Genomic DNA, 25,643 nt, shown 5'->3' on the forward strand with positions numbered 1-25,643 from the left:
CACAGCGCCCTCGCTGGTGAAACTGCGAAACTCAGGTGCCGTCGGTATTGTCGCTGGGCACAGGTATCAATGTCTTCTGGCATCTTTGTCTCGAGAAAATTTCTGTGATGACGGGATTCCATGCATTATTCAATTGGTAACCACTGTCCCGGTTCATTAAATTTCCAGCAATGCATATTTCAAAGGATTCTTTAATAATGGAGTCCCAAAAAGTTGTTGCTGTGGCCAAAATCGAAGTTTTGTCGTACTCCATTGAATGTCCGTTAGAAATACAATGTTCCGCAACTGCAGATTTACTGGGTTACAGTAGACGAGTGCAACGTTGATGTTCTGTACAGCGCTCTTCCACAGTATGTGTTGTCTGTCCTATATAGGCCATACCACATTGACACGGTATTTTGTAAATTCCTGCCTTCCGCAGCAACAGATCATCCTTCACCGAACCCAGCAAATCTGAAATCTTAGAAGGCGGACGAAAAACAACTTTCACATGAAAAGTATTAAGAATCCTTGCTATTTTAAAAGAGATATTACCAACGAAGGGAAGAAAAGCTAGAGACTTGGCTGGCGCACTCTCTTCTTTATCCACTACCCGGTTCCTGGCTCTAGTTGAGAAGGCCCTGTTAATTTGCCGGATCGAGTAACCATTGTCCCTGAACACCGTTCTTAAATGTGCAAGTTCCTTAGGCAAATTCTCTGCATCCGACACCGTGTGTGCCCTATGCACAAGGGTTTTAAGTACACTCATGGTTTGGGATGGGTGTTGGCAACTGGAAGAATGCAGGTACAAATCAGTGTGAGTCGGCTTACAGTAAACAGAATGTCCCAACGAGCCGTCACTCTTCCGTTTAACCAGAACATCCAGGAATGGAAGGACACCATCTTTCTCTAGTTCCATGGTAAATCGAATATTCTGATGGATGTAGTTAAGATGATGAAAAAACTCCATTAACTTTTCTTCTCCGTGGGGTCAGACTATGAAAGTATCATGCATTGCAGTCGCGGCAGTACTATCAGCGCACTATATAAGACGGAACAGAGAACGTCTTCGTCAGTCCTCGTTTGACTCACCTGAAGATGGCTGGTAGTTGTCCAGCCGAAATATCGTGCGATGCAGGCTTAATTTTGGTTACAGTACCAAAACAACACAAATTACTCATATCATGTGGACAGCCCGTTCACCATTTCCTGCTTTTGCCATTTAAAGGTGTTTCTTTTACTGACATATACAGCACTTTTGCACTGTTGTGTCTCAAAGGCAGAATCTAGTTTGGGCTCACAGTATTGTAGCCCAATGTCTAGATTAGGATGAAAGGTGACAGTTGGTTCTGATTTGGCAGACCCAACAATTGTCAATATTAAATCTAAATTATGGTGACAGCTGGAAGATGACTATTTGGATGTGAGTTAGAGAAGCCGACAAATGTGAATGGAAAGTCTAGGCTACAGTGGCAGACCATCAAGACGTGGCAAAAGCACAAAATGAAAACTCAAAGTCATTACAAACTTGCGTCTATTTGTCTCCTGTAAATAAAATGTTTTCCTCTGAAAATACACTTTTATTGCACTCCATACTATATATCAAGGATACTGTAACATTACATCCATGACCACTCAAGAAAGATATTAACATACAATTTGTAGTTGGAGAACAGAAGGCCTCTTGCAAAATTTGATCTGAAGAGCACTAACAGCCAAAAACAGTAATGCAAGTAAAAAATAAAAATTTCCTTTCCAGAAGGCACAAGTCTTTCAATAACACATACTTGCTTCCCACAAACTCTTAATCAAGATGTGTTTGTAGGCCAGAGCACATAATTATATACTGATTCTTTGTTGCATGCTAACTGCTCCTCCAATTCATCATCAAAAATTAAATACTAGTTGCCAAATATGAGATTTTTTATGAAGTTTTTGCGGAATGTTCTACAATTAACATCAGATATAGCTGTTATAACATGCTCTTCTATTCTGAACATATTATCCCTGTAAGTTGCATTTCCCCAAACACTAATCCATACCTCACATCTCTTACTTAGTATTTATCCCATTGTAGAGGAACCTGTTTTTCACAATTTTGCAAATTAATGTATTTTCACCTCGCATGGCCCTTCCTGCACCTCCTCCTCCTCCTTCCCCAGCCATCAATTAACTTAAGCAAAGTAAGTTGTGCGCATCACATGTCTCCGAATCATACAAACTATGTTCTTTATATTAAAAACAAAGATTCCAAGATTTACCAAGCGGTAAAGCGCCGGCAGACAGGCACATGAACAAAACACACAAACACACACACAAAATTACTAGCTTTCGCAACCGATGGTTGCTTCTTCAGGAAGGAGAGGGAAAGACGAAAAGATGTGGGTTTTAAGGGAGAGGGTAAGGAGTCATTCCAATCCCGGGAGCGGAAAGACTTCCCTTAGGGGAAAAAAAGGACAGATGTACACTCGCACACACACACACACACACATATCCATCCGCACATACACAGACACAAGCAGACATATTTAAAGGCAAAGAGTAAGGGCAGAGATGTCAGTCAAGGCAGAAGTACAGAGGCAAAGAAGTTGTTGAAAGACAGGTGAGGTATGAGCGGCGGCAACTTGAAATTAGCGGAGGTTGAGGCCTGGCAGATATCGAGAAGAGAGGATATACTGAAGGGCGAGTTCCCATCTCTGGAGTTCGGATAGGTTGGTGTTGGTGGGAAGTATCCAGATAACTCGGACGGTGTAACACTGTGCCAAGATGTGCTGGCCGTGCATCAAGGCATGTTTAGCCACAGGGTGATCCTCATTACCAACAAACACTGTCTGCCTGTGTCCATTCATGCGAATGGACAGTTTGTTGCTGGTCATTCCCACATAGAAAGCGTCAAAGTGCAGGCAGGTCAGTTGGTAAATCACGTGGGTGCTTTCACACGTGGCTCTCCTCTTGATCGTGTACACCTTCCGGGTTACAGGACTGGAGTAGGTGGTGGTGGGAGGGTGCATAGAACAGGTTTTACACCGGGGGCGGTTGCAAGGGTAGGGGCCAGAGGGTAGGGAAGGTGGTTTGGGGATTTCATAGGGATGAACCAAGAGGTTACGAAGGTTAGGTGGATGGCGGAAAGACACTCTTGGTGGAGTGGGGAGGATTTCATGAAGGACTGATCTCATTTCGGGGCAGGATTTTAGGAAGTCGTATCCCTGCTGGAGAGCCACATTCAAGGTCTGATCCAGTCTTTGTGCTATGTGTTAAAATATTATAACAATTTGTGTATCGTGTATTCTGGTGCAATGATTGGGGACTAGCCCAACACTTGTCTAATCAAGCAAAAATAAATCACCTAAAAACCACTTTAACTCTAGAGGTACCGGACTTTGCCGTACCCCTAGTAGTACCTGTGGGTCACTTTTGACCCACAGCAGTTAACTGCTGTTTCATTCATATCTGGATGGTGTTTTCAGTGTCACCATGTTCACAAAACATTCAGGAAGACTCTGAAGTATAACCAAGGATAATTTGGTCTCTAAAATGAATAGTACATGGTCAAACAAATTTTCAGAAATAAGCTTATTTTTATTTTAAATTTTACAGAATAAATTTCACAGTCTCTCATCAACCATCGTTAAAAAATGTATGTAAAACAATGTTACAATGTTTTTCTTTATAAAAAGAATGAAACTGATTCAGAACATACTGTTTAAGTGAGTACTAATAGTATTTTTACTTTTACAGACAAATAAGCTAAGTACTGAGAATTTATGAAACATTCTAAAATGCAGCACATGATTAAAATGATCCATGTGTTTTCTTGCTTATTGCAATCAATGAACTAAACCATAAGAACCAAAAACTTCGGTCTATAATTAAAAATATTTGGAAATGTTTAGGAACAAAGAGTTGATAGAATTGTCTAAGCTGGAATGGAGTCACAGTTCAGACATTCAACAAGAGCTTTTGCTTGGTAGCTTTTGCACACACACACACACACACACACACACACACACACACACACACACACACACACACTTGTTGCATTTGAAGCATATGTTTAATGTTTTATTCTCCTCTTGCTGTTTGCAGGAAACCAAAATTTGACAACGCCTTCTATTTCCATATCGGCCAGTACCAGTATCGAGTGTCTTCAAAGGGAGATTGGCTCCTCTTTGCAGTATGTAGGGGGCACCAAGCTCATCTGCTTTTCTGAGGGTAAAGCTCTGAATGAAATCTTCTTAGAGGTAAGAAACTTAAAAATTATGTGAACATTGATCATGGCGAGGTCAAGAATATTGTAAAAGATACACACAGTCCATCAGTGGGTGCCAGCTTGTACACTGTAGTGTCTAACCCTTTGGTCAACTATATTGAATCTACCCTCAGTTTAACTATAAAACATCACATTTTCTTCTCAACATTTTCACTCACTTGACATCTAGCATGCATGTTGCTCAGAATAAGGAAATTTTTGTCTTTTTCCCATGGTATATTGTGAGAAGATTATGGCCTGACTTGTATAAGAGTGTAGCACAGAATGCATCGTCTCCACTCAACGCCACAGGAGGGATTTCCAAAGAGTGCCACTTACTGCTGTATGAAATACCCCAGGCACCATATGCACCAAGAGCATAGAGTCATCCAATGAAAGCATCTAGTTCTTCCAGGCTTAGGGACCACTCATTATTACCAAATGTGCCGGGAGCCTTTTCTGCAGTGCTTTTTTTTATTTGTTTCTGATGGGGTCACTGACACATAGCTGCAACAGAGAGTGGGGGGGGGGGGGGGGGGGTATATTGTGAGAAGACTATGGCCTGACTTGTATAAGAGTGTAGCACACAATGCATCGTCTCCACTCAACGCCACAGGAGGGATTTCCAAAGAGTGCCACTTACTGCTGTATGAAATACCCCAGGCACCATATGCTCCAAGAGCATAGAGTCATCCAATGAAAGCATCTAGTTCTTCCAGGCTTACGGACCACTCATTATTACCAAATGTGCCGGGAGCCTTTTCTGCAGTGCTTTTTTTTATTTGTTTCTGATGGGGTCACTGACACATAGCTGCAACAGAGAGTGGGGGGGGGGTCATCTACAATATGTCATCTGGTGTGTCCCGTCAACCTGGGTACCTTCTGCAACACATTCTGGGCGTTGCGCCTATCTGCTATGTCGCCTGGCTCAGTCCGTCCCCACTTGGTACCACTGGAACTCTCCACTTCCTTGCCTGGAAGTGGACGTCGCATGGAAGTTCCCTCTTCCTTGTCCACGATGAGCTGCTGCACCATGTCTGGCACCCAAATACTGTGACCATGTCCACCTCTCGCTGCTCTGTCAACTGCACTGACCGCCACACTATCGCCATATTTTGAGTCATCCACAACACCTGGATCATTGCCTTTGTCAACTACAAATTGAATCATTTATCACAATTCTTTGTAGCTGGTGAGAGATAGGGAATGGTGGGAAAAGACCAGCAATGATGCAGTTTGACTTATGTGTTTACTTTAGATTATGTATTTTGAATAAAGATTTATGTTTCAGACTCCATCAGGGCACTGACCAGAAACTCCTGCACCTCATCATCATTGTCCTTGTCGAGGGACCCGACCTGCACTGCACACTCATTTGGCTCATTGTTGGGTGGGACATCCACGCCCACAGGTAGAATCCATAAATTCGACACATAAAGAATAGAAAAAAGGAACTTGTACCATGGACTACATGCTCATTGGTTCAAAAACTTCAACAGAATAGTTCATGCTTACGTTTTGGAAGAGGTAGGTCGTCGTCACATGGATCAGATTCTGTTTGCTGTTCATTTGATACATCTGAATCACTTGTTCATTTGATACATCTGAATCACTTGTTCATTTGATACATCTGAATCACTTGAGTCAGCAGTTTCCACTGGAACAAAGTTGTTATCCTCCTCCATATTCATCTCACTACCAGATTCATTGCTTGATACAATCAGTGAAATGTTCTCCAAATAGTAAAGAATCTCGGCCTCCGTAAGGCCATGTTGTCTTGCAATCGCAGCTTCAATGACACAAACTTGTGAAAATAAACTGCAAGCTCACTTCGCTGGCATCAGGACTGCCTCAGCCCGCTCAGCTTGACCACAGACAAAGGTATGCTGACTAGAAACTTTCATAAGGGTGACGCAAATGACATATGCTGTCACGAAACAGAACTATTAGCTGAGCTCCTGACAGTGATGCAGGGAGGGGGAAGGCTTCCCACTGCATAATATATTACTTGGGGCTTCCCAGTGTCACTTCGTGTACCAGCATGTCACCAGTCTGCAGAAAACGTAAAGCCATGCTGATACCCCTCCATGCTGATAACAATCTTCGAATTCTTAGTATTTCACATTCTTTTTGGCCAAAAGTGTTATAATATACTCCAACATCTCGTGAATAATGTCGACGCATGCCCAGAAACTATTTAGCATCTGAAAACCAGTGCCATTGATATCAAAGTACATTAAAATGTGTATGGGGTCAAAAATGACCCACATGGTACTACTGATACAACAGGTAAATTTTTCATGCTTCTAGGTGTGCTAGTAGGATGAAATTTTGGTGAGTTGTACAATCCCATAAATGATGAAGTCACAGGAGCATTTTGTCCCGCATTGATTATGGAGGGGAGTAGAGCCCTCTAAAAACCCTTTTTGGTCAAAAATGACCCACGTGGTACTTCTAGTGTTAAGGCTGGCCAGTGTATCAGATCAATGGTTGTTAACATGCCACGCAGACTCATTCTGTGTCAGGCTCATCAGCCATTGCACTGTGCAATGATTTTGTAATTCGCCAATGAATGAAAATGTGCAGAATAAACTTGTTTCTTTGTTTTTAAATCATCTTTAGCATTAAGAAAGTGTACTGCAACCAAGCTGAACTAAGGTGCTTCCTTACCTCTGAGATGTGGATTTTCCAGTTAAGACTGTGATCTACCTGTAGCCACAAAAACTTAAAACTATCTACTTCTTATATTTCATTGTTGGAGTACACCGTTATTTAAGTTTGTGGAATTCTATGAAATGTATTGATAGTTTCTGGAAAATTATGAAACTAGTGAAATGTGGCCACTACACAGCTCAAGACGTTAACCCACATAAACTTCTTCCTTTCGGACTATGTTAACAAGAATGTGATCATAGACTACCTGAATATGCAGTGAAACCCTGTGACAACATAGTGAAGCTGTGACTTGAAACTTCTTAATTTTTGTGTGAGAGCCATCAGTAATATGCAAATGCAACTTCAAGAATAAGTAACATTAAACAACAATTGAAAAGCCACGATCGCTTCAATATCATTTAGTAGATGACAGGTTTCAGCACTCTGTAGGTGCCATCATCGGATCTGAACCGTGGATTAACATTTATAAAACCATATGGACATCATGGCAAATCAGGCAGACTGTATGGTAAAATCATTGTCACAACCAATAAAAAATAATAAAAAACTGCTCTCATGGTCGTTCTTTCCATAAAATATAAAACTGAAGTCACCAGATGAAACTACCACTGCTCGCCTAACACCAGTCGACATTATCACTGCCCAGATCCGATGATGGCACCTTCAGAGTGCTGAAACCAGTCATTTAGTAAATCATATTGAAGCGATCGTGGCTTTTCAATTATTTTAAAAACAGAGTGATTGCCCTACAACACACCATGTGTTCACTGCAAAATTAAACAAATGTGTTGAACAAGCTCACCACCACGGGGTACTTTCACGCTGTATTGAGTACTTTGATATGAATTCCATACTAATCTTGCTCTAAACAAAGATTTAACTCTTAAAATAAACTAAGTCATAGGTCATTGTCAACATTCCTGGCTGTTTTTGATATTCCTGTCATTACATACACATTATTAATTAGAAATTTGTTAAGAACTAAGAACTAGTCAATAGCCTACAAAATTTGGTTGTCGGTTGTATTTCTCTTCCCCTCTGCCCCCCCTCTCTTTTATTTATTTATTTTTCAAAATAAAAGTAGCACAATTCCCTGTATATCTGGTAGCTGTAATTTTCTAAGCAGCGTATATCACTTCAGATTAAAATTTCTCAGAATATAAACGTACCTGCACCAACAAACTTTTCACATTAGTCCTTATGTCAGAACCAATAATATTCAATGAACTGATATTTGCAAGGCATTCCTGCAGTGCCTTCCATACATCCTCTGATTGTGTTTTTGGTACATCAAGGTCACAAAACCACTTTATGATAATTTCCTCTTTATGCTGAATACGAAAACTGTTGTCTTGAAGGACATTTTTTGCTAGGCACAGTCTTTTACACAGAGGTATGGTCTCCTCGTTTAATCTGGCTAGCAGCACTGTAAAGAAAATGGTAACATATATCACTGTACTTTCACCATACTAGAAACTCACATTACATATGAATGTGTGAAACCTACAGCATATCCACATCCATTACAATCTCCTCACTACAACTATAAACATTAATAACGTATCTAAATAACACATCTAATCTAAAATAATAATTGGAGATATAAAGATCCAACAATCAGTACCTCAAAGTAACTTTCTGTGCACACAGCATGTGTTGAGACAGTTTCATTATAACAAATAATAACAGTGAAAACAATGCATCCAAGGAAAAAGACTTCCTGTCTGTACACATCAGTATGACTGAAGAACACTACACTCACAGTTAATTCTTAACTAATATAGCCACTCCAGCCTTCGTGTAGTCACATTCAAAGCAACCACGTCACCACAGATAGTATCATCTAAACAATGAATCATGTTGTAAAAATACAGAGTGTCATGGTCATAGCATTCAACAAAATAAAAGTGTCATAATAAGAGTCGCCAACAGCCTTAATGAATTTAATGAAAGATATTACTGAAAAACACCATAGGCTACACTCATAAAACCCTTATTTCAATTTTGACCTTCTTGGCATCCACATAAAGGGCAGCTGCATTACAAACTATCAAGCAGGTTCCATGTAGTCACACAACTGAAAAATTGTCTTTAACTAATTTAAAAATCACAAAAAATATAATACTACATAACATGGAAGTAGGCATTGTAATTCGTAACATCACAATTCATAACGTAATTCATATGTGACACTTGTGTGACAACAAAGTTCATATCTGTCAGAGGAATTAATGAAAAACGTGGAAATTATTTCCTTACATGACACATACAGTAACGTGCGAGTAATTTTTAAATATTTATGTGCACCTGTTCAACACCCAACTGATGTTATGTTATGTTATGCAAAGCACATACATGCAGAATGCCTTTAGATATTTCAGTTTCCCATAGTGATATGGGAAGCTCATCTTCCTTATTTAACAAGCTTCTTATGTACTGATGGAAAGATCCAAGCATATTATGATTGGCACCCTTAGTGCTGCCCATGCTGCAATTTCTTGTTTTCCCATTAATTACTTCTACTGTTTTTACAATTATTTGGTATCTATGTCTTGAGAAACATTTACCCTAGCTAAGGTTGACTAAAAATTTTGCAAATCACAAGGCTTGGGCAGGCATTGTATTTTGGTTACACTTAATGCTTTTGGGATTTAGTTGTCAAAGTAAAGTCTTACCAGAAACACTCAGGTGTAGACCATGCTGTGTGAGAAGTAAATGTGTTAGGAGCAACACATTAGTTACACCCATGTGTGATCATCCCATCTTGTTAAGCAACTTCTGGAGTTTGCATCTACATATTTGACAAAAAGCTTCAACCAAGGTTTGTCATTTCACTCAAGGAATATTCCCAGTGAAGCGCCTGATGTTGCCGTCAATTGCATAGTTGCGGAATGGTCCAAATTGTTCTTGCCACCCATACCAAATAAGTTAACTGAATCAACCTATACTAGATGCCGGTTATGTACTGTATTGCAATGGTGATGTGGTGTGTGATGTCATACATGCACAAACAGAAAGGAAAGGAAACACTGACAATATTTTTTCTGTATCTACATTGTTGTTGTTGTGGTCTTCAGTCCTGAGACTGATTTGATGCAGCTCTCCATGCTACTCTATCCTGTGCAAGCTTCTTTATCTCCCAGTACCTACTGCAACCTACAGCCTTCTGAATCTGCTGGGTGTATTCATCTCTTGGCCTCCCTCTACGATTTTTACCCTCCACGCTGCTCTCCAATGCTACCCTTGATGCCTGAGAAAATGTCCTACCAATCGATCCCTTCTTCTAGTCAAGTTGTGCCACAAATACCTCCTCATTAGTTGTGTGATCTACCCATCTAATCTTCAGCATTCTTCTATAGCACCACAGTTCGAAAGCTTCTATTCTCTTCTTGTCCAAACTATTTATCGTCCATGTTTCACTTCCATACATGGCTACACTCCATACAAATACTTTCAGAAATGACTTCCTGACACTTAAATCTATACCCGATGTTAACAAATTTCTCTTCTTCAGAAACGCTTTCCTTGCCATAGCCAGTCTATATTTTATATCCTCTCTACTTCGACCATCATCAGTTATTTTGCTCCCCAAACAGCAAAATTCCTTTACTACTTTAAGTGCCTCATTTCCTAATCTAATACCCTCAGCATCTCCCGATTTAATTTGACTACATTCCATTATGCTCATTTTGCTTTTGTTGATGTTCATCTTATATCCTCCTTTCAAGACACTATCCATTCAGTTCAACTGCTCTTTCAAGTCCTTTGCTGTCTCTGACAGAATTATAATGTCATCGGCGAACCTCAACATTTTTATTTCTTCTCCATGGATTATAATACCTACTCTGAATTTTTCTTTTGTTTCCTTCACCGCTTGCCTAATATACATATTGAATAACATCGGGGAGAGGCTACAACCCTGTCTCACTCCCTTCCCAACCACTGCTTCCCTTTCATGTCCCTCGACTCTTATAACTGCCAGCTGGTTTCTGTACAAATTGTAAATAGCCTTTCGCTCCCTGGTTTTTACCCCTGCCACCTTCAGAATCTGAAAGAGAGTATTCCAGTCAACATTGTCAAAAGCTTTCTCTAAGTCTACAAATGCTAGAAACGTAGGTTTGCCTTTCCTTAGTCTAGCTTCCAAGATAAGTCGTAGGGTCAGTATTGCCTCACGTGTTCCAACATTTCTACAGAATCCAAACTGATCCTCCCTGAGGTCGGCTTCCACTAGTTTTTCCATTCGTCTGTAATGAATTCGCGTTAGTATTTTGCAGTCGTGACTTATTAAACTGATAGTTCAGTAATTTTCACATCTGTCAACAACTGCTTTCTTTGGGATTGGAATTATTATATTCTTCTTGAAGTCTGGGTTTATTTCACCTGTCTCATACATCTTGCTCACCAGATGGTAGAGCTTTGTCAGGACTGGCTCTCCCAAGGCCGTCAGTAGTTCTGATGGAATGTTGTCTACTCCCGGGGCCTTGTTTTGACTCAGGCCTTTCAGTGCTCTGTCAAACTCTTCATGTAGTATTATATCTCCCATTTCAATCTTCATCTACATCCTCTTCCATTTTCATAATATTGTCCTCGAATACATAGCCCTAGTATAGACCCTCTATATACTCCTTCCACCTTTCTGCTTTCCCTTCTTTGCTTAGAACTGCGTTTCCATCTGAGCTCTTGATATTCATACAAGTGGTTCTCTTTTCTCCAAAGGTCTCTTTTTGATTTAGTTACTATAGCAGTTACTGTAACCAACATATTGTATTAAATCTACTTTTCCCTTAAAGAGGAGACACCCTATATTTTGTCTATATTTATCATAAACTAGCTCTGTTTCCAGTTTGCTTACAATTATAACAATTAACCTCAAATAGTTTTAGTAATTTTTACCACAGGTTGTTCTACTGCCTTAATTGAAATCTCATTTTGTGTATTTGCTCCAACACTCATAAGGAACTTTTTAGCTCAACATATTAAAAGATAATCAGTGGGCTTAACTTAAAAGTTATTTGCTCACTGTTCTGTAATGCAGCATACTGGCTAAAATGCACCCCCACTGTGAATGTTGCTCTCAAACAAGGAAAGAGTTGGTTGACATTCATAAGCAGCTAGAAATCGCCCTGACTACTGCCAAAGGATTGGCAGCTGCTGCGAGTGGTCGTCTTGGAAGAGCTCCCAAGAGCCATGTATCTGTGGTACCAGTACGAAAGGTACCTCAAGTACAATCCACTATTCCCTCTGCAGAAAGTACGGGATCTGTCATTACACATACACTTGATTGTGAGTGGTGTTTCAATGTTAGAGCTAGGCACCCTGTACGGGGTGGATGGGGACCAGGGAGGACTCAAGGTGTTGTACCAATCCCCCCTTACCAACAAGTCTATGGTGCTGTCTTTCACTGAAACTGAAACTGAGCCAGTAGGACTCACTTCACCTGTTTTGGCGAACCTATTTTGTCCTGTTGCAAGAGCAGGCAAATGCAAGACAATAGGGATCTATTAATCATCAGTTCAAACGTACAGCGAATGATGGTATCCCTCCACTCAACATGTTGAAGAGCCTATTGCGGCAGCCATTAAAGGAAACGGGTGCAATTAACTGCAGCTTGTGATGCATGTTGGAACAAATGATGCCTGTTGTCTAGGCTCAGGGGTCATCGTTGGATCGTTCCAGCAACTAGCAGAGAAGGTTAAGAAGACCAGCCTTGTGCATGGAGTTTTAATGAATCTTGCAATTTGCAGCATTGTCCCCAGAACTAATCATGGCCCTTTGGTTCTGAGTCGAGTGTAAGGACTGAACCAGAGACTTTGAAGGTTCTGTGACAAGCTAAGCTGTGACTTTCTGGACTTGTGCCATAGGTTGTGAATGGTAGAGCCCCCTAAATGGGTCAAGTGTGCACTACACATCGGAGGCTGCCACTCAAATAGCTGACTGTGTGTGGGTATGCACACAAGGACTTTTTAGATCAGATGACTCTCCATCCAATCCAAATGCCAATAGCCGCAGGAAACCCAGAAGTATCAGCGTAAGATCAAAAGAAATGCCTTGCACAGGTGAGAGTATTAAAATCCTAATGGTTAAGTTTTGAAGAATTCACAAAAAAGTGCCAGAGTTTGAAGAACTCCTGAAAAGCAGTGAAGTCCACAAAATACTAGGTCCATAAAGCTGGTTGAAACCTGAAATTGATAGCAGAGAGTTTTAGGGAAAATTTAAGCGTATATTGAAAGGATAGGCAAATGAGAAATGGAGGAGATGTATTTGTCGCAACAGACATGAAACTCAGATCCATCGAAATAGAAATTGAAGCTGCATGTGAGATTGTTTGGGCAAGACTCAGTACCAAGGGTGGACATGAAATGATAATTTAATTGGATCCTTCTTTAACCCACTAGAAACATCTCCTGATGTAACGGAAAGCTTAAGAGAAAACCTCAGTTCACTTGTACTTAAATTCCCCAATCATACTGTAATCATCAATGGAGACAATCAATTGGAAATTCACAGTTTTGTTAGTACTGGGCATGATAAGCCATCCAGTGAAACATTGCTAAATACCTTCTCCGAAAACTATCTAAAACACATAGCTCGGAAAACCCACTCATGATGGAAATATATTGGATTTAATGGCAACAAACGGACCTGATCTCTCTGAGGATGTTGTGGCAATAACGATTACCAAAGTACAAAGGACAAGTAAAACAAGCAGAAAGCACACATGTTCAGTAAACTATATATATATATATATATATATATATATATATATATATATATATGGCAATAACGATTACCAAAGTACAAAGGACAAGTAAAACAAGCAGAAAGCACGCATGTTCAGTAAACTATCTATCTATCAGCAGTGTCATATCTCAATGAGGAACTTGAAACTTTCAGCACCAGTGTGGAGAATGTACAAGAACTATGGCTCAAGTTGAAAAGCATAATTGACCATGCCCAGTAGTACAGTTCATAATGGGAGGGACCCTACACGGTATACAGTCACTACAAAGAAACTTCTAAAGAAATGGAGGCTACTGCATTAATAGGTGTAAAACAAAACAAAGGGCTATAGATAGAGCAATGCTGAATGAAATGCTTTTGGCTGTCAAGAGAGCAATGTGTGAAGCCGTCAGTGATTACTGTACTGCACGTGCCCGTCGACCTGGGACCGGACCGCAGCGACGCACGGATGCACGCCAAGACCGTAGGATCCTACGCAGTGCCGTAGGGGACCGCACCGCCACTTCCCAGCAAATTAGGGACACTGTTGCTCCGGGGATATCGGCGAGGACCATTCGCAACCGTCTCCATGAAGCTGGGCTACGGTCCCGCACACCGTTAGGCCATCTTCCGCTCACGCCCCAACATCGTGCATCCCGCCTCCATTGGTGTCGCGACAGGTGTGAATGGAGGGACGAATGGAGACATGTCGTCTTCAGCGATGAGAGTCGCTTCTGCCTTGGTGCCAATGATGGTCGTACGCATGTTTGGCACCGTGCAGGTGAGTGCCACAATCAGGACTGCATACGACCGAGGCACACAGGGCCAACACCCGGCATCATAGTGTGGGGAGCGATCTCCTACACTGGCCGTACACCTCTGGTGATCGTCGAGGGGACACTGAATAGTGCACGGTACATCCAAACCGTCATCGAACCCATCGTTCTACCATTCCTAGACCGGCAAGGGAACTTGCTGTTCCAACAGGACAATGCACGTCCGCATGTATCCCGTGCCACCCAACGTGCTCTACAAGGTGTAAGTCAACTACCCTGGCCAGCAAGATCTCCGGATCTGTCCCCCATTGAGCATGTTTGGGACTGGATGAAGCGTCGTCTCACGCGGTCTGCACTTCCAGCACGAACGCTGGTCCAACTGAGGCGCCAGGTGGAAATGGCATGGCAAGCCGTTCCACAGGAGTACATCCAGCATCTCTACGATCGTCTCCATGGGAGAATAGCAGCCTGCATTGCTGCGAAAGGTGGATATACACTGTACTAGTGCCGACATTGTGCATGCTCTGTTGCCTGTGTCTATGTGCCTGTGGTTCTGTCAGTGTGATCATGTGATGTATCTGACCCCAGGAATGTTTCAATAAAGTTTCCCCTGCCTGGGACAATGAATTCACGGTGTTCTTATTTCAATTTCCAGGAGTGTATTAGAGTCAGTAGCATTGAGAAACAGCAGAAATTGTCAAAACTGAACAAAGTTCCAGGGCCCAATGGAATCCCTATCAGATTCTATACTGAATTTGCAACAGAGTTACCCCCTCATCTATTGTAGATCCCTCACATAAAAAACAGCACCCAGTTTTTGGAAAAGAGCTCAGGTCACACCAGTCTACAAGAAGGGTAGTAGAATTCATCCATAGAACTACTGTCCAATGTCCTTGACATCAACTTGTTGAAGAATCTTAGAACATATTCTGAGCTCAAACATAATGAGGTATCTCAAACAGAATGACCTCTTCCATGCCAACAACTATGGATCCAGAAGACATTGATCATGCAAAACCCAACTCACACTTTTCTCACATGATGTGACCAGGCAGTTAGGCAGATGCAGTATTTCTTGATTTCTGAAAAGCATCCGACTCAGTACCACTCGTATTCTAATAGTCAAAAGTACAATCATACAGGGTATCAAATAGAATGTGTGGCTGGATTGAGGACTTATTGGTGGGGAGGATGCAGCGTGTTATTTTGGATGGAGAGTCCCCATCAGATGTAGAAGTAACTTCGGAGTTGCCCCAGAGAGTTGTGTTGAGACCCTTGCTATTCATTTCGTATATAAATGATGCTGCAGATGATGCAGTTATCTATAATGAAGTACTGTTTGAAAGAAGCTGCATAAATATTCAGTCACATCTTGATAAGATTTCAGAGTGGTGTAAAGATAGGCAACTTGGTTTAAATGTTCAAAAATGTAAAACTGCGCACTTCAAAAACAACAAACTGGCCAACTCATACAAATACCTGGGTGTAACACTCTGCAGGGATATGGGATGGAATGATCAATTAGGCTCATTTGTGGGTAAAGCAGGTGATAAGACTCGGGTCATTGGGTGGATACTGGGGAACTGAATCACTCTACAAAGAAGGTGGCTTACAAGTCACTCGGCAACTGGTTCTAGAATATTGTTAAATTGTGTGGGACCCATACCAAATAGGACTAATCAGGGATATTGAATGTGTACAGAGAAATGCAGCACAAATGGTCACAGTTTTGTTTGATCTGTGGTAGAATGTCAGAAAGATACTGAAGAAACTGAACTGGTAGACTCTTGAAGACAGATGTAAAGTATCCTGAGAAACCCTACTAACAAAGTTTCAAGAACTGGCTTTATATGATGACTGTACAAATATACTACAACCCCCTACATATCACTTACACAGGGACCGTGAAGGTAAGATCAGAATAATTACAGCACTTACAGAGGCATTCAAACAATCATTCTTCCCATACTCCACACATGAATGGAATGGGAAGAAACCCTAATAACTGATAGAGATATACTTTCTGCCATGCACTTCACAGTGGTTTGCAGAGTGCAAATGTAAAACTCACTAGTAGAAGGACCTTCTTGGTCTTTCCAATCCTCTGACTATTTACAGCTTTAACTTTCAGTTTTTCCTTCAATTGTCTGTACACAGTCACTGAAGCAGTGAAGCTTTTAGAGCTACCCAGATTGAAAACAGGTGCTTTTCAGCTTCTAGTAAACATCTTCCTCAAATCTTGCACATAACCACAGCCAGTCACCTATTTCATTTTTAACCTTACTGCTGCCAGCTGCCAAGTGCACTCTCAACTGGTCTAATTTTGCCTGTGCTATTGTCACTCCAATCTGGAGCTTTAAGATCACCTGCACGTTCACCATAATCCCAGAGCGATAAGCACAGTTACCATGTAATTGCTAAAGGGTCACTATTCTGTGGCAGTTACCAACTTGTCCACTGCAACAAATTTGTTTACTCTAAACAGATTATTTAGCAAATGTCATTCCAGGAAAAATTGTGATTAGACCTACATGGCTTATTGCTGTTTATTTAATAAAGACCAAATTACTGATGATATTTATTTTGCAGAAAAATATATGTATGTTAGATATAAATATCATCGAGTAAGTTAAATTTTAAGTTCTTAAATATATTTCATTAATGATGTTTCCCATATGCAATTTAATTGGTGCTCTGTAAAGCAGCAAAAACATAATGAGGAAAATATGCATCCTGTTTTCTTACATTACTTCACACCGAGAATAACACCATGAAAGACATAAATTGTCAAATGAAATGAAAGCTTTTAATGTGGAACCATACAAAGTCTCTACCTCTTGAATAAAATGAAAATGAGTTAATACTATGTTTAAATAAAATGTAACATAATTCTTTTTACGAGAAAAACAGTCCCCAGGGTAAATTAGGGTCAATGGAAGCATTTGATTCCACCCATCTCCTTTGACCCGTGATGTAATGGTGTTGTGATGTCACTACAGTGCAGAATTTTTGAGTTGGTTGTGTTTTTCGATGCCCTTTTCTTATTTTTGATGGTGCACTCTGGTGGTGGATGTTGACGTGCTGAGTTTAACGTGCAACAGCGCGAGGTTGACGAGAGTTCCAGTGGCTCAGACCAGGGACATGTGTATGCAGCGTTTTGTGTGTGTGTGTGTGTGTGTGTGTGTGTGGTGTGTGTGTGTGTGTGTGTGTGTGTGTGTTTGGGGTGGCCAATCTAAGTGATACTGCCAGAGGTTTTTGTTGGTAAGTAGTTTTTGTTTTGGTTTTATTCTATAGTAATTGTGATGTTTTGTGTGTTGTCTATTTATGGTAGGTTGGTTGCGTTTTAATTGATGTAGTGAAGAGGGAGTATTTTAGTTTCTGAGTCATCGTGGTTTTGATTCAATTGTTCAGAGTTGTAGGTGTTGGTTTTTTATGTAGGTCAAGGGAAACGTCCAATTCCACTTTTTTGGGGTTGTAGGTGTTGGTTTTTTGGTATAAGTAGCTGCGGTTCAGCTATATAGGTCAAGAGAAATGTACGATTCCTGTGGCTTTTTGTTGGTGTAGTGGAATACTGTAATTTAAATTTTTTTAGTTGTTATTTGTTTTGGGATGCCGCGGAGATTTCTTAATTGTTGTATATTAGCTTGCCCCGCCCTAACCGCCCCCCCTCCCCCATTTCCCACAGTTGTCCCTTTACTTTCATTTTCGTTTTAGAGTGAGACGTTATTGAGTCATTTTTATTTTTGTTCATGTTTGTTGGCGAATGTATGTGGTGACATATTGATGACATCATGGGTCAAAGCACATGGGTAGAATCGGATACTGAATTTGCACTTTTGTAAAATTCACATTGTTTATGAATGAAACACATTACATAAATGTATGACACATATTACATACAAGCTGGCCATTTCACGAGCAAGTAGATCAATTTTCAAAATTAATAGTCCTCATTTACGCTGCACCTGAGGTTCAAGTTACAATCTGTGGCCAATAAATATCAAATAATCAAAATAATATGGTTATTTTAAGTTGTTTGAATCTTAAAGCAATGTGACTTAAAAGATATTAGTGTTTAATAAGTGGAACAGTTCAACAAAAACAACACATCAAAGTTTTACAGAACATTCAGAGAAAATATGACACGACATCAACCACAAAGTTCATGTTTCAAAAGACAAGATGGAACACTAGAGACAAACCCAAAAAATAACTGTGAAATATTAACCCAATGCTTTGACTCACTACCTAACTGTGATAAACTAACACTACACTTCAAAAAGCCAGAACTTGATCTGGATTTCAAATCCCCAAAACATGTAGTAATTGTGGACGTAATAAAGTCATTGAAAAATATCAGGTCACACAGAGAATATGGACTGATTTCAGAAAGTTGACCACAAAAATGTTATTCAAAAGTAAAATAATCATTGAAAACAACTAGGGAAAATAAAAAAGTACCAGACAATGGAAGTCAGCTCTAATACACCCCATCCACAAGAAAGGAGTGAAATTGTATACTTATGGGATATTGTCTCAGATATGTATCTGGATTCGTGATTTTTGTCAGAGGGGTCACAGCACGTAGTAACTGATGGAAAGTCATCAAGTAAAACAGAAGTGATTTCTGGCATTCCCCAAACTAGTGTTATAGGCCCTTTGCTGTTCCTTATCAATATAAATGATTTGGGAGATGATCTGAGCAGCCATCTTAGGTTGTTTGCAGATGATGTTGTCGTTTATAGACTTGTAAAGTCAACAGAAGATCAAAACAAATTGGAAAACAATTTAGAAAACATATCTGAATGGTGCAAAAATTAGCAGTTGAGCCTAAATAACGAAAAGTGTGAGGTCATCAACATGAGTGCTAAAATGAATCCGTTGAACTTTGTTTACATGATAAATCGGTCAAATCTAAAGATCGTAAATTCAACTAAATACCTAGGAATTACAATTATGAACAACTTAAATTGGAAGGAAGACACAGAAAATGTTGTGGGGAAGGCTAACCAAAGACTGCATGTTATTGACAAGACACTTAGAAAATGTAACAGATCTACTAAGGAGACTGCCTACACTACGCTTGTCCATCCCATTTTAGAATACTGCTGCACGCTGTGGGATCCTTACCAGATAGGATTGACAGAGTACTTCGAAAAAGTGCAAAGAAGGGCTTGTATTATCGTGAAATAAAGTACAGAGTGTCACTGAAATGATACAGAATTGGTATGGACATCATTAAAACAAAGGCGTTTTTCACTGCGGAGCAATCTTCCATGAAATTCCAATCACCAATTTTCCCCTCTGAATGTGAAAATATTTTGTTGATGCTGACCTACATAGGGAGAAACGTTCACCACTATAAAATAAGGAAAATCAGAGCTCTCACAGAAAGATACACATGTTCGTTCTTTCCCCACGCTATATGAGACTGGAATAATAGAGAATTGTGAAGGTGGTTTGATGAACCCTCTGCCAGACATTTAAATGTGATTTGCAGAGTATCCATGTAAGTGTAGATGTAGAAGACAAAACAGACCCCAATAACTACAGAGGAATTTCACTACTACTTGTCACACACAACATTCTATCCAAAGCCTTGTTAAATCCCTGCAGGCACAGATAAATACGCAGATAAGAACATCTCAAGGAGGGTTCAGGAAGGGAACATTAGGGAGCAAACAGTACTTGTGCCTGGCAACATTATTAACAAGGATTAAGTCCAGGAAGATCACAATAACATATGTCAATTACAAGAAGGTGTATGAACCCATAGATACAGAAACACTCTCCAATATCCTGAAAGAAATTATGGTGGACAACACGACCAGAAAGCCAACCCAAATACAAAAATCAAAGTGAAGTTGATGGGAGGGAGATCAAACCCATTCAAAATCAACAAAGGACTGAGTCAGGGAGATGGCTTGTCATCCAATCTATTAAACTGAGTTTAAATAGGACATGGGATAAAGGAGTCAGTGGGCTCAAAACAGGGAGACACAAGGATAAAATCATCAATACAAAATGCCTGACCTTTGTTGGTAATATAGCTATCATAACAAATAACAGAAAAGAAGCCAAAGAAGCTCTACAGATAATACATGCAATGTCAGCCAAAATGGGATTACAAATCTCACATGAAAAAGCACAGTACTTGGGCAAAAAATTCACACACCACACAGAGAAACACCACTGGTGACTAAGTACAGAAGCGCAAGTAGAAATTTTCAAATGCCTGGGAGGGTTTAAAGAACATAGGACTGAACTCGACATCCAATGAAGAACTAGAAAACTACAAAAAGCATACAGACATACATGGAACCACTATAACAAAATAAGTATTTCCATCAACCCCAAATTAAGACACTGTAATACATTAGTGTTACCAAAGGCCTTGTAAGTCTCAGAAACAACATTAATCAAGGGAAAAATGCACGTGACACAAAAAAAGAGAGGAAAATACTAGGAAAGTTCAGAAAGAGGGAGCTCTGGATAAACAGATCAACAAAAGAACTGTATGAACAGAGACAATTACAAATAACATAAGGAAAAGAAGTGAAAAGTTCAGTGTACACTTCAGTACGATGAATGAAGACAAACTTGACGAAAAAATGTTAAACATGATGACCAGCAATACAGTGGAAACAAGCTGGGTAAAGGAAACCATGGATGATAGTTCAGGACCCCATTTATGACAGAAATAACTTGAATCTTATAGCAACAACAACAAAAAACCTGACCTCTTTGAGGAAGTCCACAGTAAACTGGTATCAGTGAGCATAACATAGTTACAGTAACAGTAAATATCAAAACACAAAGGGCAACTAAAGCAAGCAGTCAGATTTATATTTTCAGCAAAATAGACAGACAAACAATAGTGTCATATCACAATGAGGAACTTAAAACTTTTAACTCATGACAGGGCCATGTAGAGAAACTAGGGTTCAAGTTTAAAAGAATAGCTGACCATGCACTGGATAAGTATGTATCAAGGAGGGCAGTTCATAATGGGAGGAATCCTCCAAAGTATACGGTCACTGAAAAGAAACATCTAAAGAAACAGAGACAACTGTATCATAGGCATTCTAAAACAAAGCACAGGGTTGTAGATTGAGATATGCTGAATGAAAGTCATCTGGAAGTCAAGAGAGCAATGCATGAAGCCTTCAGTGACTACCATAGCAGAATGCTGTCATACAATCTTTCACAAAACCTAAAGAAATTATAGTCGTATGTAAAGGACGTTTGTAGCATCAGAGTTAAGTGTCCAGTCACTCATGGACATGACTGGACCTGAAGTTGAGGGTAGCAAAGCAAAAGCTGGTATGTTTAACTCTGTTTTCAAATGTTCCTTTAAAAAAGAAAATCCAGGAGTATTGCCCCAATTTATTTCTCATATCACTGAAAAGATGAGTGAAATAGATATTAGTGTCAGTGGTGTTGAGTAACAACTGAAATTGTTAAAACTGAAAAAGCCCAGGGTCCATTGGAATCTGTATCAGATTCTGTAGCCAATTCACAGCATTGTAAGCCCCTCTGTTAGCTACAGTCTACTGTAGAATTCTCGAACAAAATACTGTGCCCAGTAGTTGGAGAATTCACAAGTCACATATGCCTACAGGAAAGGTACCAGAAGTGATCCACAAAGCTAAATTTAATGAGGTATCTTGAACAGAATGACCTCCTCCATATCAACCAGCATGTATTCTGAAAACATCAATCATGTGAAACCCAATTCACAGTTTTCTCACATGACATCCTAAAAGCTAGGGGTCAAGGCAGTCCGATGGATGTAGTATTTCTTGATTACTGAAAATCATTTGACTTTGTACATCAACTACACTCATTACTGAAAAAACAATTATACAAGTTACATAACATAATTTGTGACTGGATTGAGTATTTATTTGAAGGAGAAGGAAAGCATTTTATCTGGGATGAAGTGATATCAACTGATGTAGAAGTATCTTTGTGTGTACCCCAGGGAAGTATGTTGAGTCCCTTGCTGTAGATGTTGCATATTAATGATCTTGTGGACAACGTTAATAGTAACCTCACACTTTTTGCAGATGATACACTTATCTACAATGAAGTACAGCCTGAACAAAGCTGCACAAATATTCAGTCAGATTCTGATAACATTTCAAAGTAGGACAATGGTTGGCAACTTGCTATAAATGTTAAAAAAATGTAAAACTGTGTACTTCATGAAACAGAAAAACATTGTACCCTGTGAAGGTAATATCAGTGAGTCTGCAAACTCATACAAATATTTGGGCGTAATGCTTAGTAAGAATCTGAAGTGGAACGATAACATAGACTCAGTCATGTGTAAAACAGACAGCAGACTTCTGTTTATTAGTAGAATATTAGGGAAATGCAATCAGTCTGCACAGGGGATTGCTTACAAATCACTTGTGACACACCCTACGGTATTGCTCTAGTGTGTAGAACCTGTACCAAATAAAACTAGCAAGGGATGTTGAACATATACAGGAATTGTCACATATTCATTTGAACTGTGGGAGAGTGTCACTGAGATGTTTAAAGAACCAAATTAGTAGCCTCTTGAAGGTACATGGAAACTATTCTGAAAACGTCTTGCTACTAAATTACAAGAATTAACTTTAAATTATGACGCTAGGAAGATACTACAACTTCCCAACATTTTGTTCCCATAGGGATCATCATGATAAGATTAGATTAATTACAGCAACACAGAAGCATTTAAACAATCATTTTTTCTCTTGCTCCATTTGTCAATGGAATGGGAAAAGCCCTAATACCCAGTACAGTGGCATGTTTTCTCTGCCAAGCGCTTCACGCTGGTTCGCAGAGTCAGGTGTAGATGTGGACCGAAACAAACTAAACATCTCCGGGGAAGACATGAGGCACAAGCAAAAGAATCACAAAACATCGAGTGTGAAGTGGACGGCAGAGAGGGAAAAAAAGCACAGTAAATATATGTGCAGTTTTTGGCAAGAAAGAGAAAGAACCTGAAAAAAAGTCAAGGAAACTGACTGTGTTTTAATAACAAATGGGACAGTTTTCGACTAAACACAATAGTGCCAAAGTAAAGCGCGACTCTCTGATGTACTAGATTGTTGCTCACATTGAAAATAGTGTAAGCGGTTCATTATACTACACATTTGCTGTTAGTATTGTATACCTCCTCGCCGGGTTGAATATTTGTGTCCAGTGGAACGAATATGTGATGTATTTAAAAATTTCTAGGTGAAGCGTACTTAATTTTTGTACCAATCACCATTTCTTAGTTCATAACACTAAATGACGATACAAGAAAGCAACATAGGCTATATTAAACCTTTTCCAAATAGTGCTGTGGACACGTGCTTAACCTACTTGTTTCCCTGCAATTTCAGTTGTACGCTATTTCAGAATAATAAAGAAAAGGGTGAGTTTCCTCACTATTTCAGGATGTCTTTTCTACATGTTAAAAGCATTACATCAACAACAAAAAAATCTAATCACGTGTATCATACCTGTTGCTAGAGCCATTTCGAATTTGCCTCGATCCGACTTCTGAAGTCAAACTATGACGACAAAATCATGACGAATATACTTAACAGATTTCGTCTTCCAGAAATAAATATCATCCTTTGTACACATACGTGGGAGAGTAACATTTACAGCTGTACAGGTGAATATAGCACATAGCAAATGACTAGAATCAGCAGTCCAAGCACAACATTCGCGGACCGCTTGTTTTGAAATCGTATGTAAACATAAACAGTGGTACTAAGCCGATTGCGACATTTAAAAGAGCGCACTATATGGATATTGTATAAATAAATTACGTGTTAGAAGAGAAGATAAGGCAGAATGGAAAGGGGAACAAAGTCAAAAAAGAAAGAAAATACAGCTTCGGTAGTGCTCAGCAATTTTCTTATCCTTTAATTCGTATTCTGCGTAATTCTTTTACACTCTGTGTAAAACAGAGTCCCCATGCCTCCCCTTTGATCATCATACTGTTTAGATCTGAAATCTGAGGATCGTAACTATTTACTGGATCGTGACTCGTATCTGAAACCTTTGCCTTTATGTTTGCACCTTCGACCATAGGGTTATATTTATGGTCGAAGGTCTGCACACAACACATGTGCACAGACAGATCGTTGGGTCTGAGCATGAAGTTTGCGCACATATGAGAAATGAGTAAACTTGGAAATTACAGTAGAGTTGGCGATCTGAGAAAAATTGCTGAAATCTGTGGGCACCAATCACATCTGTGCACACAAATCGTAGCGTGTGAACAGAAGCTAGCCACATATCCGGCGCGCGAAACGTGTTTCATTCAGCGTTTCTATCATGTTTCTCGTCCGTATGTGCACAGCGAATTTTAAAATGCAACGTACACGTGAGTGCTCTAGCGAGTTCATTGCTGGACTTACTAACATGCTAGAGGAAAATTAAAAGCACAGAACACAGCGACCGAGAGGGATGCAGTGGCTTTTAATTCTTTCATAGCGAAAGTTCGAACGGTTGACCTTACGGCAAATAGGGAAAAGCCAATATAAAAAAAATAAAAAAATCTTTGCACACTGTCTACCACAAGAAGTGCTCAAAGTGGTAAAATCTATTCGATCTGTCGCTTGGGACATCTCCAAGTTTCTGATACTTTGACATTCTCTGCTTTCTTAGTGATTCCAACGAATATGGATCATACAAAACACAGTTTAAGAATTAGTAATAGTAATTGTAACTTCATTCATCTGTAGATCTCTTTTGGATATAGGAAATGTCAAAGTATTTACAAGTTTTGACCAATTTAAAATAAGTTACTTCATATACACACATATTTACGGACCTCTAGTTAGAGACAATCATTAAGATTTACTCCTGGTATACACACACTGGTGATCTCTGGGCCATTTTCTGTACTGCAACTTCCTATTTGCTATCCTGAAAAGCTGAGTCAGCTTCTCTCCATAAGGAGTGAGATGTTGAACTCAAAAAGAGAAAGAGGTGTTGGTATTGTGCTATGCATAGCTTGCGGTTAAGTATGTCTAGAAAGGAAAAAAGAAGGAAAGAACATAAAGTGAAGGTATTAGTTGGGATGTTTTATAATCATTATTATTATTATTAGTTATTTGTATAACATTTTTTATCAAACCCCTACTCTGTTTTATTTAAGTAATCCTTCAATGTATAAAATGTATTGCTTAACAGGTACTTTTTAGCTGTTTTTATAAGTGTATTTTTGCAATTTCTTTAATCTCTTC

General features: G+C 39.6%; 1 protein-coding gene across 1 annotated transcript in view; it reads right to left on the reverse strand.

Annotated features, from left to right (window-relative positions):
* Positions 1-24,792, reverse strand: part of LOC126333434 (uncharacterized) — a 144,512-nt gene extending 119,720 nt beyond the window's left edge. The window contains exons 1-2 of the mRNA XM_049996735.1: positions 23,904-24,792; positions 8,074-8,330 (exon numbers count right to left, since the gene is read on the reverse strand). Coding sequence (XP_049852692.1) covers positions 8,074-8,330; positions 23,904-23,919 — 273 coding nt within the window. The 5' untranslated portion in view covers positions 23,920-24,792. The remainder of the gene's footprint in view (positions 1-8,073; positions 8,331-23,903) is intronic.
* Positions 24,793-25,643: the final 851 nt, after the last annotated feature.

This window comes from Schistocerca gregaria, chromosome 2 (genome assembly GCF_023897955.1).
Source record: "Schistocerca gregaria isolate iqSchGreg1 chromosome 2, iqSchGreg1.2, whole genome shotgun sequence".
Taxonomy (NCBI): domain Eukaryota; kingdom Metazoa; phylum Arthropoda; class Insecta; order Orthoptera; family Acrididae; genus Schistocerca; species Schistocerca gregaria.